This window comes from Canis aureus, chromosome 7, assembly GCF_053574225.1.
Source record: "Canis aureus isolate CA01 chromosome 7, VMU_Caureus_v.1.0, whole genome shotgun sequence".
NCBI classification, from domain to species: domain Eukaryota; kingdom Metazoa; phylum Chordata; class Mammalia; order Carnivora; family Canidae; genus Canis; species Canis aureus.
Window position 1 is genome coordinate 7,499,242 of NC_135617.1, and position 16,619 is coordinate 7,515,860.

The following is a 16,619-nucleotide window of genomic DNA, read 5'->3' on the forward strand; positions in this document are numbered from 1 at the left end:
CCAGGTGAGCCGCGTGCACCCACTGCTCCGCGGGTCTTTGCCGGAACCCCCTAATACGCCCCCCTGCCCCTCGACACTGCTGGATCGCTGAGAAAGCAGGCGGAAGAGAAAGGGCGGGGAGAGCCGGGGAGCTCCAAGGCTAGGGGCGGGGCTCCGGAGGGGGGAGGAGCCACAGAAGAGCAAGGGGGCGGGGCCGCGCCCTGGGGGCGGAGTCAAGGGCGGGGCCTCGCGGAGTTCCACGGCTGCGCGCGCCACGTCTCCCTTAGCGAGTGCGCGGGGGAGAGGCAGAGGGAGGGAAAAGCCGAGCGGGGCGGGAACTCTGTCTTCTCGCGAGAGGTGGCGACGGCAGCGGCGGCGGCGGCGGCGGCGTGTCCGTGAGAGTAGCGTGGGGGCGGGGAGGAGAGGCGGCGGCGGCGGCGGCGGCGTCCGAGCTACGCCACACAGGGCCGGGGCGCTGGGGGCCGGGGCGCAGAGCGGCGGGGTCGTGGCGGCGGCGGCGGCGAGCGGAGCGAGGCGGAGGGGGGGGTGCCATGGCGGGACAGCAGTTCCAGTACGATGACAGCGGGAACACCTTCTTCTACTTCCTCACCTCCTTCGTGGGGCTCATCGTGATCCCGGCCACCTACTACCTCTGGCCCCGGGACCAGAACGCCGGTGAGTCCTGCCGGCCGCCGCCCGCGGCCCCGCGCAGGCCCCGCCGGTGCCCGTGGGCCGCGCCGCCCCCGCCCGGCCCAGCCCCCAGCGTCGGGGTGCAGCCGCCCGCCCGGTGCAGAGGCGTCGGCGGCCGCGGGCCCCGGGCTCCGCTCCCGGCTCCCGGCTCCCCGCTCCCGGCTCCGCGCTCCCGGCTCCGGGCTCCGCGCTCCCGGCTCCGCGCTCCGCTCCGCCCCGCGTCTCATTGTCTTTTTTCAGGAGTTTCGCTTCGCTCGCTCGCACCCATTGTTCCGGGCGCCCCTTGCAGCCTCCTCCTGCCTCTTTGTCTTCCCTGCCTCGGATCGTATAGGTCGTTTTCCCGTCTGGAGGGAGCGAGATGGGGATGGGGAGGATGCGGGTCGGGGAGGGGAGACCAGAGTTGGCGAGGGGAGGAAGCCGGACGTGCCCGCGGCCACTGCGAGCCCCCGATGCTCCCTCTGCCCTCGCAGCCCCGTTTAGGGCACCGTCGCGCTTGGGGCTCCCAGCGGGGCTCACCTGCCCCCCTCACCCCCCTCACCCCACCCCCGCCCGCGGCGCCCTTTCCTCCTGTTGCTTTTCCCTTTGCTCACTAACACTGTGGGGTTGGGGTTGGAAGCAATGCCGTTATCCTAACCCTTTGCAAAAAAAAAAAAAAAGATCCTGTTCTCTATTTCCTTCTCTTTGGAGTTTCCTGTTGATGGCGGAAAAAAAAAAAAAAGTGCGAGCATGAAGGATTCAGTCTTGGAGGTAGTTCATCCTCTGCAGGTAGTTGCGAGGTAGCCAGCTGGTCCATCTGCTTTCAGGCCTGAATCTCCCCCCCCCCCCCGTTAAACACCCGGGATTAGAGCACCAACTAACTAACATAGATTCCTTCCCGGGGTTATTTTATGGTCCGCTGTCCTAGGATATACGGTAAGTGATCTCTCTAAAGCTGATGGAACTGCCTGCGGGGCCTAATAGGTTATTTTAACAGTAATCAGTAGGTTTTTTTTTGGGGGGGGGGGTATTGGCATCTGGGGAGAGCTTTCGATATCACAGGAGCTACGCTGTTATGCTAATAACTTGATTAGAGATCTTCTTTGAAGCCGGGTGGGGTGGAAGTCTAGGCTGTCCAGGTTATACACCCTCTGGGGGAGCATTGACTCAGCTGAGAGCTTGTTAACGTTTTAAGACTGACTCAAATGCTCAAATGTAAAATTCTTGAGTTACATAATGGAATTAGGTTGCATTTAAGGTAAATAACAAAGCATTCCATTTTGTAGAACGTTTGATAGTAAGTTTAAAAATGTCCAATAGGTGCAAAAATCTGCCCAGAGTTACCGGTTTTCTTATTCAGTGGACAGTTGACGAAAATCGGATTTCTGGACTGTTGTGCCTCCTTTTCCTAAGTGTGTGAATTGTCTGGGTTCTTTGGACAGGGGTCGTATATAAATGAAGAGATCTTAATACTGTGATGGTTTCCCTTATCTGCAAAGCCTCTAACCTATTACCAAAAATTCTGGTCATTTCATTTTGAGTTAAAAGTGCACTTTTCAGTATAGTGGTTTATTTTCACTTATCCCTTTGTGTGTGCAGCTGGCCGTGTGGCAGACAAAAGGGTACCAGGAGAGTAGGTAGGGTTGGTTAGAATGTGTTTTGAGAAGCTGCTGATTTCAGAAATTAGTCATTTTAATCTACACTGGATTTTTGAAGTTTGAAAGCCCTGTTTTCTTGGTGGGTTTTGTATTATAAAATTTGCCTGATAACTTGCAGGCAAGTGATACATGAGCTCCGTCACAGCATAGAAGTGGTCTTTGGAAAAGTGGTAGGGAATTAATAATGACGCTAAGTTTGGCATTCAGATGTCACTTTATGTAATTCTCTTAAAACACAATGAAGTAGGTACTATTACTGTTATCTCTGCCCTTCTGTGAAGAAGCTGGAGTTTAGACAGCTTAAGTAACTTTGTCCTTTGTGGTGGAGCCTGGTCAGCCTAGCTGCAAAGTCCTCTGTGGTCTCTGCATTGCTAGATAGAAAGGTGTTGATTTGCTCCGTCTTGACATCTGGCTCTCTGCTTCAGGCTTGCCTTAGTCAGTAAATGTGCAGGTGTTGATGTGTGTGTTTGGCCTTGCTCACAATTGCACTGTGAAAACGAAGGTGGACGCTTAAATGCTCTTCTAATCATTTTCGTGAACACTGGCGGACACCACTTGGACTCTGTGTATCTAACATAATTCAGTTGTTTCTTTAGAATTACAGTGCTAATAAAAGGATGTTTTTATCATAAGGACTTTTTTCTGAAATTCAATTTGCACTGTCTTGAATTTCAAAGAGAAATCTTAGAATTAGTAGGATCACCTGAAGCTCTGAGAAAGAAAGGTTTTTTTTTCAGATGTTTGCAGAAAAAATAATTTGGTCATTTGTATCACTAAGAGGCTACTTACAGTCTTTATTCTTCTCATTTAGAAAACTATCATTAATATAGCGTATTAATTTGGAATATTAAGTTCTTTGATTATTGGTGCTGTTTTAGACCTCGGGCTTGTAAAGGTAGAGACACTACTGTCTTTTTGGAATCTTAAAAATTCTGAAATTTTTGAATAGAGCATGTTTGTTTTGAATAAAGCATGTGGACCTGTAGTAATATTTTTGATTAACACAACAGGATATTTTCATATTTGATTTTGGAGCTTATTTTATTTCATTTTCCCATGAAACTGTAAGTAGGCAAATATAAAAACGTAGGCATGTGAGTTCAGAGTTCTTATGGTGGTCTTGACACTCTCTGTAGGAAAGCATGAAAAGATTTTCTTTGCCAGTAATTCTATAGTTTTAAAGTTCAGTTTAAGTAATCTTTGTTTAATTTTTTTAAACAGTTGATATATGTGGGTCTTTTAGTTTCAAGGTTTAGTTCTTTCAGTGTCGCTCTTCTGGAATTACTGGACTCGAGTCCATTAGAAAGCATGGCACCATTTCACAGATGGTAAAATCTAGGGTTTGAGAAATAGAAGTAGCTTGGTTGTTGGCATATTTGATATATTAATTGAAGTTACTGTTATCCAGAACACTAATGGAATCCTTTTGCCTTGATTTTTGTCTAATATACTGGGCTAAGTGCACTTAGAATTAATACCCCTTTTAGTAGTTGAGGGGTTCTATTTATCTTACTCTCCTCCTGGCTGTTTGCAAATTGGCTGAATAAGTTGACTGAATTCTTTTTCAGACCATTATGGACAAAAGCTCTGGATGAAGTAATAACAGAGGGTTTAGATTTCCTTAAAACAGTGGTTCTCAACCCTGACTTCACATTAGAATCTCTTGGGGGAGCTTTTAAAAACACTTTTAGCCACCCCCTGATATTCTGATTTAATTGGTCCAGAGTGGGTGCTGTGTTATTGGTTTTTTCAGAGGTCCTTATGTGACTGTAAATTGTAGCTAGCAAAGAGGAGAACTTCCTTAGAGTGGTTTTCTGCTGGAGTTGTCATTTTGGGAGATGGTCTATTTCTTTTAATATGTGCCTTAGCCTTTTTGTTTTACAAAGTTAAGAAGCACTTACTGTGGAGCAGTGCTGTAAAATTCTTAGAGTTGAAAGCCGGGTATATTTGTTATAACAATGTTAATAAGAGAGGTTTACAATGGTATTTAACAAGAGAAAATTGCTTGTAATTATTAGAATTTCAAATAACCAAGAGCATGCTTTTATCTGTTCCCATAGGTGAAGGCTTATTGATCATTTGAATTGAAATAAAATGTTATCATTACCTTTTCCAAGATTTTGTTTTAACTCCTTGACATTTTTTTTTTTTTTAACTTGTTTGACCTTACCCTTGATCTTACTTTTTCAAAACTGCCTGGTTTTGAAACCTGTCTGGATCTGCTGCTTTACTAACAGTATGGTCTTAGGCAAGTTACTTAACTTCCTTGTTTTCATTTACTCATCTGTAAAATAGACACAGTTATTTGTTTTACAGAATTAAAATGAGGATTAATATACTGTACTCAGGTTTTCCCCCCCATGGTTTGAAAAGATTATTGAAACTTTATTTTTATTTTTTAAAAGATTTTATTTATTTATTAGAGACAGAGAGAGAGAGAGAGAGAGAGAGAGGCAGAGACACAGGCAGAGGGAGAAGCAGGCTCCATGCAGGGAGCCTGATGTGGGACTCGATCCCAGGTCTCCAGGATCACACCCTGGGCTGAAGGTGGTGCTAAACCGCTGAGCCACTGGTCTGCCCAGATTATTGAAACTTTAAAAAAAAGTTACATTTCTTTATTCTTTGCTTGCCCCCTTTCAAACACTGCACAAGTGATTCAGCTCTCTGACTTGGGAATGTGAGTAGGAATCCACTTTTAGTGCTTTAGTAGCGTGTTTTGATTTTAAGTTCTAGTTTAGTCCCTATTTTGTTAGAAATTTCTGAGATTAGCCTTATTTTTAGGTGTGATAATAATATGTCCCATAAGAAGTTATTATGAGAAGCAAAGCAATAAATGCATATAAACATACTTGCAAAACCAAACACACTGTAGAAGTTCCTTCATTTAGTAGGTATTTATAGAGCATTAACTTTGTGCTAGATGCCGCTTCTAGGCATCAGATTTTTCAGTGCATGTTCTATATACCCAGTGCAGAAAAGCAAAACCAGAACAAAAATTGCTTGTAATCCCATCATCCAAAGGTAATGAAACATTCCCTTGTATTCCCACCCCCCCCCCCACCCCCCGCCCCAGCTATGGGGATGAATTTAGACATGGTCCCACCTCTTGGTGGGGAAGGCCCTACCCTGCCCCACCCCAGCCTGAGACAGGTAATTGTGATTCTCCTCATCTTAGCTCTGCTGCTGTTCATTTGAATGTTTGCTGCCCCAAGGTGGGTAGTGCTGATAGCACTTGCAGTAGTGTTTTGAGCTAGACTCACATATTATTCCAATCTTATTAATGAGAAGACTAAGTCCTAGAGGGGTAACCAACTTACCTAAAGCCATATAGCTTTTAGTTGGAAGATTGGGTGTTGGATTCAAATCTGTATTTCCTTTTCTTTTCTTTTTAAGTTTTTATTTATTTTTTCATGAGAGGCACAGAGAGAGAGGGCAGACTCCCTGCAGAGAGCCTGATTTGGGACTTGATCCCAGGACCTCAGGATCATGCCCTGAGCCAAGGCAGATGCTCAACCACTGAGCCATCTAGGTGTCCCTCAATCCTGTCTTAATGCTAGAATTTCTCTTGTTAGCCATCCTATAATTAATATAACACATTATAGTAAGTATTAAAATGGTAAGTGGAAATTGCTGTGGGAACACATGGGAGGGAATGAATAATTCTGTTTGGGGATTTGGGTGTTTCATGCAGAGGAGGAAATTTGAGATAGGTCATAAAAGGTAAATGGAGGAAGTGTATTCCTTAGGTAGGAGAAAGTATATGCAAAGGCATGGAGATGTTCAATAAATGGTAAAGATTTAACATGCACTTAAATGTAAATCAACCATTTTAGGCTGATTTAACTTACTTTATTTTGTAAGTTCTTGGGTAAACAATGGAAGTTTCTAAGTAGTTAGTGACATGGTCAGTTTTGCCATTTTAGGAAGCTTCTATTTGATCTTGTAAGTTATTGGTAGTTTTTTTTTTTTTTTTTTTTTTAGTTATTGGTAGTTTTTAAGGTAGGGTAATGATTTGATCAGTTTTGCTTTTGTGTAGAGAATGATTTGGCAGAGGAGAGTGGGAGGTGGTGGTTACGGGGTGTGGGGAAAGACTAGATGGAGATGGAGTCCATTTCAGAGGTTTATTAGTCCACTGAAATGTAGGGGAATGGACAGATTAGAAAGAGAATTCTAAGACAGCTTGGACTATTTATGGAATATAAAAGTACCTTGGAGGGAATGAGAGAGTAGAGTGCAGATTTTGAATTTTCACTTATTTCTGTGTTTGCTTATTTCTCCCTCTCTCAAAAGCTGTTTGGTGATTGGCCCAGTAATAACCTACTTTTATCAGTTTTGGGATTGAGTGCAGGGAAAAGGATGGGGATGATCATTTTTATTTAACATGAAGTATTGGCCTTATCTGTTGATTTATCTAGGTTTCTAATTACAGTAGGGTTGATTATTTCAGTCTCTTGTTGTGGATTTTAACAGAAAAAAACTGGCTAATAATCAGCTTTGTGTATTCACAGGAATATATTTGATGAGTGTTCATATTTAATTTAGAGCATGTAATCTTCCTAAGACTTTAGCTCTTGAAGGGATATTAGAGATCTGAGAAGTTTGTGTCATTTGAAAATAAAGTCATTCCCCTCTGTGTTCTATCCTGACAGAAAGGGGTATCAAACATGTAGTTTATATACCCTTAAGGCTTACACAGTAGAGGAAACCAGCTGTGACCTTGGCAGTATGAATTATAGTACAACATACTAGGCTTTGTACGTGTGGTGACAAGCATTGGATTAGTAAATGCATTGCGTACAGTTGTTTTCACTTAAAGGTCATATTGCATACTTGCTTGATCTTGGAAGAATCTGAAAAACAAAAATAGGCTTATTTTCGTTTTCTCAGATGTTTGTTCCCTTAGTCATACTTTTTATTCAGACTAAAGGAGGTTACAGCAAGTAATCTACATTATACTTGGGCTTCCTTTTAAAGAATGTTTCCTATTACCAGGCTTTATCGATAAGAAATGTTACACCATCTCACCATCACATTGTTTCTTTGAAAAGTATTTGCATCTACTTGGGAATGATAGTGGGGATCTAGAGGTATTTTGACTAAAGGATGAGAAAGATTTAATGGGTAGAATGGTGGGGGTGGTAGTGCAAAAAAGAAATCCCATGAGCATGGCACCTGGCTGGCCCAGTTGGTGGAACATGTGACTCTTGATCTCGGGGTCGTGAGTTTGAGCCCCACGTTGGGTGTAGAGATTACTTAAAAATAAAATCTTTGATAAAAACAAAATCATATGAGGAAAAGTACAGAGGCTGGAAAGCATGGAACGTATTCAAAGTACTGATCAGTTGAGCAGAATTCATTCAGTGAATAAGTGAGAAAAGGCCGGAAAGTTGATTTAAGTCATATGATGGAGAATCTTATATTCCTAGCTGAAGAGTTCATATGGGTTATGGTTGACAGTATGTCATTTTTGGGCATTTTAGAATGTCTTTTTTCTACATTTTTTTACATTTTTTAATTAATGTAATAACTTCTCTTAGAATGAGAAAGAACAGAGACTAAGAAGCAGACAAGAAATAATGAGGGCCTGAACAATGGTGGTGGCAATAGGAAGATAAGGGACATACTTGAGTTGGTACTGAGGAGGAATCTTTTTTTTTTTTTCTAATTTTATGTCGAAAAGTATATATAACATAAAATGTGTAGTTTTAGCTATTCTGAATGAACAGTTCAATAAAATTAATTACATTTATGGTGTTGTGCACATTACATTTATGTGCTGTTTACATTTTTATCACCCCAAATGAACTCTATTGAACAGTAACTCCTCATTCTTTCCTCCAGCCCCTGAAAAACTCTCAAGTCTTTGTCTTTATACATTTGTCTATTCTAAATATTTCATGTAAGTGGGATTATACAACATTTGTTCTTTTGTGTCTAGCTTATTTCATTTGGCATAATTTTTCAGGATTCATCTGTGTTGTAGTATGTATTAGAACTTCATTCTTTTTATGGCTGGATAATATTCCATTGTATGGATATACTACATTTTTATTCATCTCTTGATGAACACTTGGCTTGTTTCCCCTTTTTGTCTATTGTGAATAATGCTGTAGTGAACATAGTAGTGCCATACAGGTATCTGTTTCAGTCCTTATTTTCAGTTCTTTTGGGTATATTCCTAGGAGTGGAATTGCTAGTCATGATAATTCTGTGTTTAGCTTTTTGAGGAGCTGCCAAACTGTTTGCCATAGTAGCTGCACCATTTACATTTCTACCAGCAGCATACATGGGCTCCAATTTCTGCATATCCTCTTCAACACTTACTTTTGATTTTTAAAAAATTATAACCATTGTAATAGATGTGGTGAAGTAGTATTTCATGATGGTTTTGATTTGCGTGTCCATAGTGGCAAATGGTGTTGAGTATCACTTCATTTGTCTTTTGACCATTTGTATATCTTTTTTGGAGAAATGTCCATTCAAATAATTTGCCCAGTAATTGGGTGATGAGCAGCACTAAGGAGGACGCTTGATGAGATGAGCACTAGGTGTTATATGTTGGCAAATTGAATTTAAATAAAATATTTTTAAAAATTTGCCCATTTTTAAATTGAGTTTATCTTTTTTTGTTGACTTGTAGGTGTTCTTCATATATTCTAGATATGAAACCCTTATTAGATACATGGTTTGAAAATATTTTCTTTCATTCTGTAGATTATCTTTTCACTTTCTTGATTGTGTCCTTTGATGCACAAAAGTTCTTATTTATTTTTTATTTTTTTAAAGATTTTATTTATTTATTCATGAGAGACACCGAGAGAGGCAGAGACACAGGCAGAGGGAGAAACAGGCTCCATACAGGGAGCCCGATGTGGGACTCAATCCCGGGACTCCAGGATCATGCCCCTGAGCCAAAGGCAGATGCTTAACCGCTGAGCCACCCAGGGATCCCCAGAGACACCGAGAGAGGCAGAGACACAGGCAGAGGGAGAAACAGGCTCCATACAGGGAGCCCGATGTGGGACTCAATCCCGGGACTCCAGGATCATGCCCCTGAGCCAAAGGCAGATGCTTAACCACTGAGCCACCCAGGATCCCCAAAAGGTTTTAATTTGATGAAGTCCAGTATATCTTTTATTGCTTGTGTTTTTGTTGTCATATTTAAGAATCCATTGGCAAATCCAAGGTCATGAAAAGTTCTCCCTATATTTTTTTATATAAGAGAATTACTACGGTTTTGGTGTTGAGTTGTGCAAGTCCTTTATAGTTTGGATATTAACCTCTTGTTGGACATATCATTTGCAGATGTCTTCTCCTAGTCAGTAGGTTACCTTTCCTTTTTGTTGGTTTCTTTGCTGTGCAAAAGCTTTTTATTTTGGTGTAGTCCCAATAGTTCATTTTCACTTTTGTTTTCCTTGTCCTTTATCTGTTCTTTAGTGATTATTCACTATTCCATTGTACCATTTATAACTTTAGGCAAGTTACTTAACCTCTTGGAGCCTCTGTTTTTTTTTTTTTTTTCCCCAAGTATGATACATATATACATATCCCCCAGGTTATTGGAAGGTCTAAGTAAGAAAGTTGATGCAGTCAGCAAATATTTATTAGGCACCTACTATGTGCCAGGCATTATGTTTAGGCAGTCGAGTGTTTGGTAAACAATGTAGATGGGATTTCTTTTCTCTTGAAGCTTACATCCTAGTGTGGGGGAGATGATTGACATAGTTTATATTAAGTTCATGTTAACAATAAAATATTAGATAGTGATATATACCGTGTAGAGAAATATTCAGAGACAGTCTTCTGAAAACGTTCCTTCAAGCTGAGTGACAAAAGGAAGTCAGTTTTTCAGAGACCTGAAGCCTGTTGGCTAGATGAACAGTTGTGTGTGTACAAGAGCCTTTAAGGCAAAAAAGGAGTTGGGCATATTCCATGAACAGAGAAGACCAGAATGGAAGGAGTTTGCTAGAGTGAGGAGAAATCTGGGATAAAGTCAGAGAGGGAGCTGGGGTGCAGAGCAGGTAAGAAGTTCGGATTTTATTTTAAGTTCAATGGGAAGCTATTGAAGGTTTTTAAGCAGAGAAATGACAAGATCTTGACTTACTATTCTCCTATTAATGAGGTGAAAATAGTTCTTTGGCCACCTTGCCTATGTATCCTTTTATGGATGATGGCTTTCTTACTTAAAATGTTTAATGAAAAAATTTAGTTGTATATTTAAAAAATTACATACTATAAAATATCATACAGATGGTCCTGGGTTATAATAGTTCAACTTATGATTTTTGTACTATAAAGTGTGAAATTGATACACATTCAGTGGAAACTGCTTCAAATTTTAAATTTTGGTCTTTTTCTGGGTGGGTGATATGTGGTACAGTACTCTCATGATGCTGGGCAGCAATAGATGCTGGGCAGCAATATTGAACCTTGGCTCCCAGTCAGCTATGTGATCACTACGGTTAACAATGGATACACTTAAAACCATTCCATATACATATACTCCCATTCTGTTTTTTACTTTCAGTACGGTATTTAACAAATTACGTGGGTTTCCTTCTCGAGTGTAGGTGACAGATAAACTCAGGTTTCTTGAATTTTCCAATTTAGGTAATCTGTGATCATATGCACTGGTGTAGTGGTGGTGGCAAGTAGTGTTTAGTCAGTCCTCTATCTGTCCCAAATCCAAATGGTTCTGACTTGGCCTTGAGAATGACACATTTTGGCATTCAGATTCCAGTTAAGATCATAACAGAAGCTTTAGTTTATCTTAGTGTATTTTGAGATTAGGATGCTTTAGGCCTGAGCTATAAGTATATATCACTATCTAATATTTTATTGTTAATATGAGCTATGTCAATCATCTCCCCCACACTAGGATGAAAGCTTCAAGAGAAAAGAGATCCTGTCTACATTGTTTACCTCTGAGCTGTAGGCCTAGAGCAGCAATTCCTAATTTTTCACTATCAAATTATCATTCTGTGCCTCTCATTTTGAAGCATTCTGGGACCCAGACTGCACTATTATAGTAAAACATGTTTTACTATTTTTTCAAATTAATAAAACAAAATTGTCCCAACAGTGAGTGAGCCATTATCATGATGGTGAGGTAATACATTCTCGACTAGCTGTAGAAAGACTTTGGGTATCTAGAAAACTGATGTATAATGTATTTTTAGACTTTTTTTTTTTTTTTTAAAGATTTTATTTATTCATGAGAGACAGAGATCGAGGCAGAGACACAGGCAGAGGGAGAAGCAAGCTCCATGCAGGGAGCCCCATGCGGGACTCAATCCCAGGTCTCCGAGATCACACCCTGAGCCAAAGGCAGATGCCCAACCGCTGAGCCACTCAGGCATCTCTCTTTTTAGACTTTTTGGATTATTGAATATAACCTGACTCTTGGACCCCTCAGGGATTTAGGAGTAGTTTTAGCAGTCACTGAATTTTGGGAAGAGAAGTGTGGTACTTTTTCTTTTTAAGTAAATTATGTCCTCTTTATATCATTTAGCTCTATTAATTTAAGTAATCTATATTTGAGGCATGTTCATAAATTTCTCAGGTATTATTTTCAAAATATATAGTGATGTGTTTATTTGCACTGAAAACTGAAGTCATACTTCTTTATTTTTTTAGATTATTTATTTATTTATTCACAAGAGACAGAGAGAGAGGCAGAGACACAGGCAGGGGGAGAAGCAGGCTCCATGCAGGGAGCCCGATGTGGGCCTCGATCCCAGGTCTCCAGGATCACGCCCTGAACTGAAGGCGGTGCTAAACCGCTGAGCCACCCGGGCTGCCCCATACTTTCTTTGACTGATTTTGATTTATCTAAGTAATTTAACAATGAGGGCTGCCTTTGCCAATTTGGTTATATAGGGTATATTTTCTATAAATTGAATGACGCAAGGTAGTCTTCACCTTGGAGTTTTAACAAAATATACTTAAATTAGAAGGTAGAGCTACTTTGTCTAAAATTGTGTCAGGTTGGCAAAAGTGTACTTTTCATTTTTAAAAATAAGTTTTGGGATTTATGGGGTTTTTACAAGCTTATAAGTGACAGCATAGCAGATATTTTTCTCTAATTTTAGTAATTTATCAACTTATAATATTTATCTTGTCTTAGTAACACCAAAAAAAGTACATCAAATTTTAACATATAAAAGCTTGTAGGGATTCCTGGGTGGCGCAGCGGTTTATCGCCTGCCTTTGGCCCAGGGCGCGATCCTGGAGACCCGGGATCGAATCCCACGTCGGGCTCCCGGTGCATGGAGCCTGCTTCTCCCTCTGCCTGTGTCTCTGCCTCTCTCTCTCTCTCTCACTGTGTGTCTATCATAAATAAAATAAAATAAAAATTAAAAAAAAAAGCTTATAGATGTCAAACCTGAGCATGATAAACTTCCTGATGTTCTTTTACAATGTGTTAAAGCATTTGGAGGTGAAGCATCTTGATGCTTGCAATTTATAGGAAGTTAAAAAAAAAAAAAGTGAGTGGGGAAAAGGAAATTAGAGGAAAAGCCAGGAGTTGCAAAATGTTAACATTTGGTGAATATAGGTGAGATATATTGTCCATTGTAATATTCTTTCAACTTTTTTGAAGTTTTGAAGATTTTCAAAATAAAAAGTTAGGAAAAACTTCATAGTCACAGGGAATAAAAAATTAATTTTAAGAAATAATGTGTCAGTATTATAAGAAATGGTTTGTCAGGATAAAAATATATCACATTAGGATAAAACTATGTGCGGGATGTAAAATGAAGGGTTGGCTTGTTCATGAGGTTTTGTGAATGGATGATGGTAGGTATGAAATTGCTGTGGCTTTCAAGATTTCATTGGTGTGTTTAAAAGTGATGGAACTATTTTAAAATGTCAATTTCATGTCAAAAATGACATCTTTGTGATAAAAAATTTGAGATGCTGTATTAGAAATCTACAAGTAGATACATGATTTTTAAAAATTCTTTAAAAATTCTTAGGCAGACAGGTTTGAAGACTTCAGTTCCGGTTAACATTCTTTCGGCTCTTTTGGGTTCTAGGAATATGGTGCTAAGAGTTCACTCAGTTATACTAAACCCTGACAGATCATTCTGGCACAGACAGATGGCTGTGACTATTTTAGCAAAGACATTATATAGCTTATGAAGCACAACCATAATAGCCTTCCCCCAAACCTGTACTATTTCCACAGACATAAAAACTTTTATGTTCAGCTGCTGAGAGCGATCATAATATGTTATATTGTTTTTTAAAATCACAGAATTGTTTTATGACTTTGTAATTTCCCCTTTTCTACAAATGTGGATAATTTCTTTAAAAACTATCATAAGTTAATGGTATTACTTAACATAAGTTTTACTAGGCATGACACTAGTAATTCTCTAAACTAGAAGTTTAAAAATGAACTTTTGTTTTGTTTTAATTCTAAGATTCTTCTAAAACCCTGCCTGGAAGGACTTTACTTGTGATATTTACTTTGACTTTGAGGTCATTGTTGTAGAGATTTGGAATGTGTGCTCTGAATATTTAGTTGTGCAGGAAATCTAAATGCCAGTGTGTTACTGTGTAAACCATAGCTTGTAGTACTAACTGATTGACTTCGGTATTATCCTAAAAAGTTAAGATTTGAGTTTTGGATCAGAAGAGTGAGGCATAGAATGTACACATACACATTGTGCAAAATTACGGGGCTGAAAACCATGTGTACATTTTTTTGTTCAGAAACATTGAGAGAGGGATCCCTGGGTGGCGTAGCAGTTTGGCGCCTGCCTTTGGCCCAGGGCGCGATCCTGGAGACCCGGGATCGAGTCCCACGTCGGGCTCCCGGTGTATGGAGCCTGCTTCTCCCTCTGCCCATGTCTCTGCCTCTCTCTCTCTCTCTCTCTCTCTCTGTGTGACTATCATAAAAAAAAAAAAAAAAAAGAGAAACATTGGGAGAATATCATTCCTTTGAATAGGTCAAGCCATCTGGTTAATATAAACCTCAGCATTATTCTTATAACCTTATTAAAATTTCCCCTTGGTTTTATAGTTGAAAATGGGAGACTGTGGAGGCTTAATTTAATGAAATATAGATTAAAAAATCACCAGTGATATATTCAAAAGTGTCCATAATTTATCCAGGAAAATAAAAAAGTTAACATTACTGTCATTTCATTCTCGGACTCTTTACATTTTGTCACTTGTCTCAGTGAAGTTCTTTATAGCAGAAATTCAGTTTAGAATCACACATGACATTTAGTTGATGTTTCTTTAATCTTTAGTCTGGAACACATCTTCAGCTTTTTGACTTGGAAGATTACAGGCCAATTGTTTTGGGAATGAACCTGAATTTGGGTTGTTTGGTGTTTTCTCATGATTAGATTGAGGTTATATATCTTAGGCAGAAATTTTATGAAACTGATGTTGTGTGTTTCTTATTGCATTCTGTCAGATGGTATGTGATTGCATTTTGTCCCATTGCTATTGATGTTCACTGATCACCTGATTAAGATAATGTCTGCCAGGCTTTCTGTATTAGTTTCCTATTGCTGATGTAACAAATTACCACAACCTTAATGGCTTATTACAACACAAATTTATTCTCTTACAGTTCAGGGGGTGGAAGTCCAAAATCCGTTTCACTGGCTAATCATGGTGTTTGGTAGAGCTGGTTCTGCCTGGAGGCTATGGAGTTGAGTCTTTTCTTGCCTTTTCCCAGCTTCTAGAGACAGCATGTGTTCCTTGGCTTATGACTCCTCCCTCCATCTTCAGAGGACATCACTCCAGCATCTCCCATTGTCATATCATCTTCTTTGTCTTTGGTCCTCCTGCCTCCTTATAAGGACCCCTGTGATTATATTATGCTCATCCAGATAACAGGATACGTCTCCCCATCTCATCTTAATTTTGTTGGATCTGTGAAGTCTTTTCTGTTAAAAGACTATTTCTGTAAAATAATGCATTCACCATTTCTGGGTATTAGGATGTGGACATCTTGGATGGCAGTTGTTCAGCCTACCATACTTTCCCACTGTAAAATCATTCTTTTCCCTTTTGTAATAGTCTGTGGAGAGACACTTGGATCCCTTGTTCTTGTTAGTGGAGAATGGTATTTAGAACCTAGAAACTAGCAGTAAAGTGCCAATGTTCTGACTGCTATTGATCTCATTCACTGCTCCTAGGCTCACTTAATAGTGCTAGTGAATACATATGTATAGAATACATCTGTATTTCTCTATGAAAATCTATTAGTCCCTATAGATATCTTTAATTCCTATTCAGTACCATAGGATTCATTCTTTTTATTTTTTTCATGTGTGTATCTCCCTTCTCTGACTGTGAAAAACTGATTCCAGTTATCTGTTATGTATGTTAACTTATTTGATCAGTTCCCCTGCATATTGCCAGTCTTCTTTTCTGTCACCACTCCTTCCTGTATGTGGATCTGTCTTCATCACACCTGGTTCTGATATCTCCTGCCACATACCTCTCCTGTGTGGATGCTTTCCTCAAAGCATGGTGGTTAACAGGGTAGTTGGACATCTTACATGGTAGCTTTGGAACATTCTGTTGTATGCAATGTATGTTCTCTTATCTAAAATCTCATTTAAGTAGTGTGGTTTTGTAGTTTTTTAGTATTGTGAAAAAATTTCTATTTAGTATTAGCCAGCTGGAGTCAGTTTAGGTGATTTCAGTTTTTTGGCAACAACAAAAGCATTATAGTCAGGAGCCAGTGGACCGTATATATGACTTCTCCATCAGGCCTGATCGAGGTGTTGACCTTTGGCTCTTGTCAGTGTCATAGAGCTTCTTCATAATCAGTTTGATCTGGTGCTTCTTGGCCTTGACATCCTTAGTGAATACAACAATTATTGTTGTCTTCTATCTTCTTCATGGCTGACTCATTGCTCAGGGAGAGCTTGATGATGGCATAGTGATCAAGCTTGTTGCTCTTCCAAGGAAAATATTTGGGCTGCCTTTGGAGTGTCTTGGGCCACCAGAAAGTGGGTGACATGCAGATCTTCCTTTTTTTTTTGTAGCTGAGGTTGCTTTTTAGCACTGCCTTCTTGGCGTTCAGGCCTTTGTTTAGGCTTCAGCTTTAGGGGGAGGGGCTTTTTCTTTGCTTTTGCATGCCATCTTTGTAAAAAGGTACATTTTTATTTTAAAACATATTTTTTTTAACTTGTATTCAAGTGATAGTAATGAGTTTAGTAAAACGATACATGATATTTTGGCTTGGTTTAATTCCTTTTTAATCGAGTTACACATTTTTCCTGATGAGTAAAATAATGCCTTTTCTCATTCCTATATGAACCTATTTTAACTTCTCAGAGGTTT

General features: G+C 39.9%; 1 protein-coding gene across 2 annotated transcripts in view; it reads left to right on the forward strand.

The window, feature by feature from the left end:
- The first annotated feature begins 471 nt into the window (after window positions 1-471).
- SEC63 (SEC63 protein translocation regulator) overlaps window positions 472-16,619 on the forward strand; it is a 74,085-nt gene continuing 57,937 nt past the window's right edge. The window contains exon 1 of one of the 2 annotated variants that reach the window (XM_077902870.1): window positions 472-654. In XM_077902870.1, coding sequence (XP_077758996.1) covers window positions 531-654 — 124 coding nt within the window. In that variant the 5' untranslated portion in view covers window positions 472-530. The remainder of the gene's footprint in view (window positions 655-16,619) is intronic. The other variant, XM_077902871.1, reaches the window with a different exon arrangement.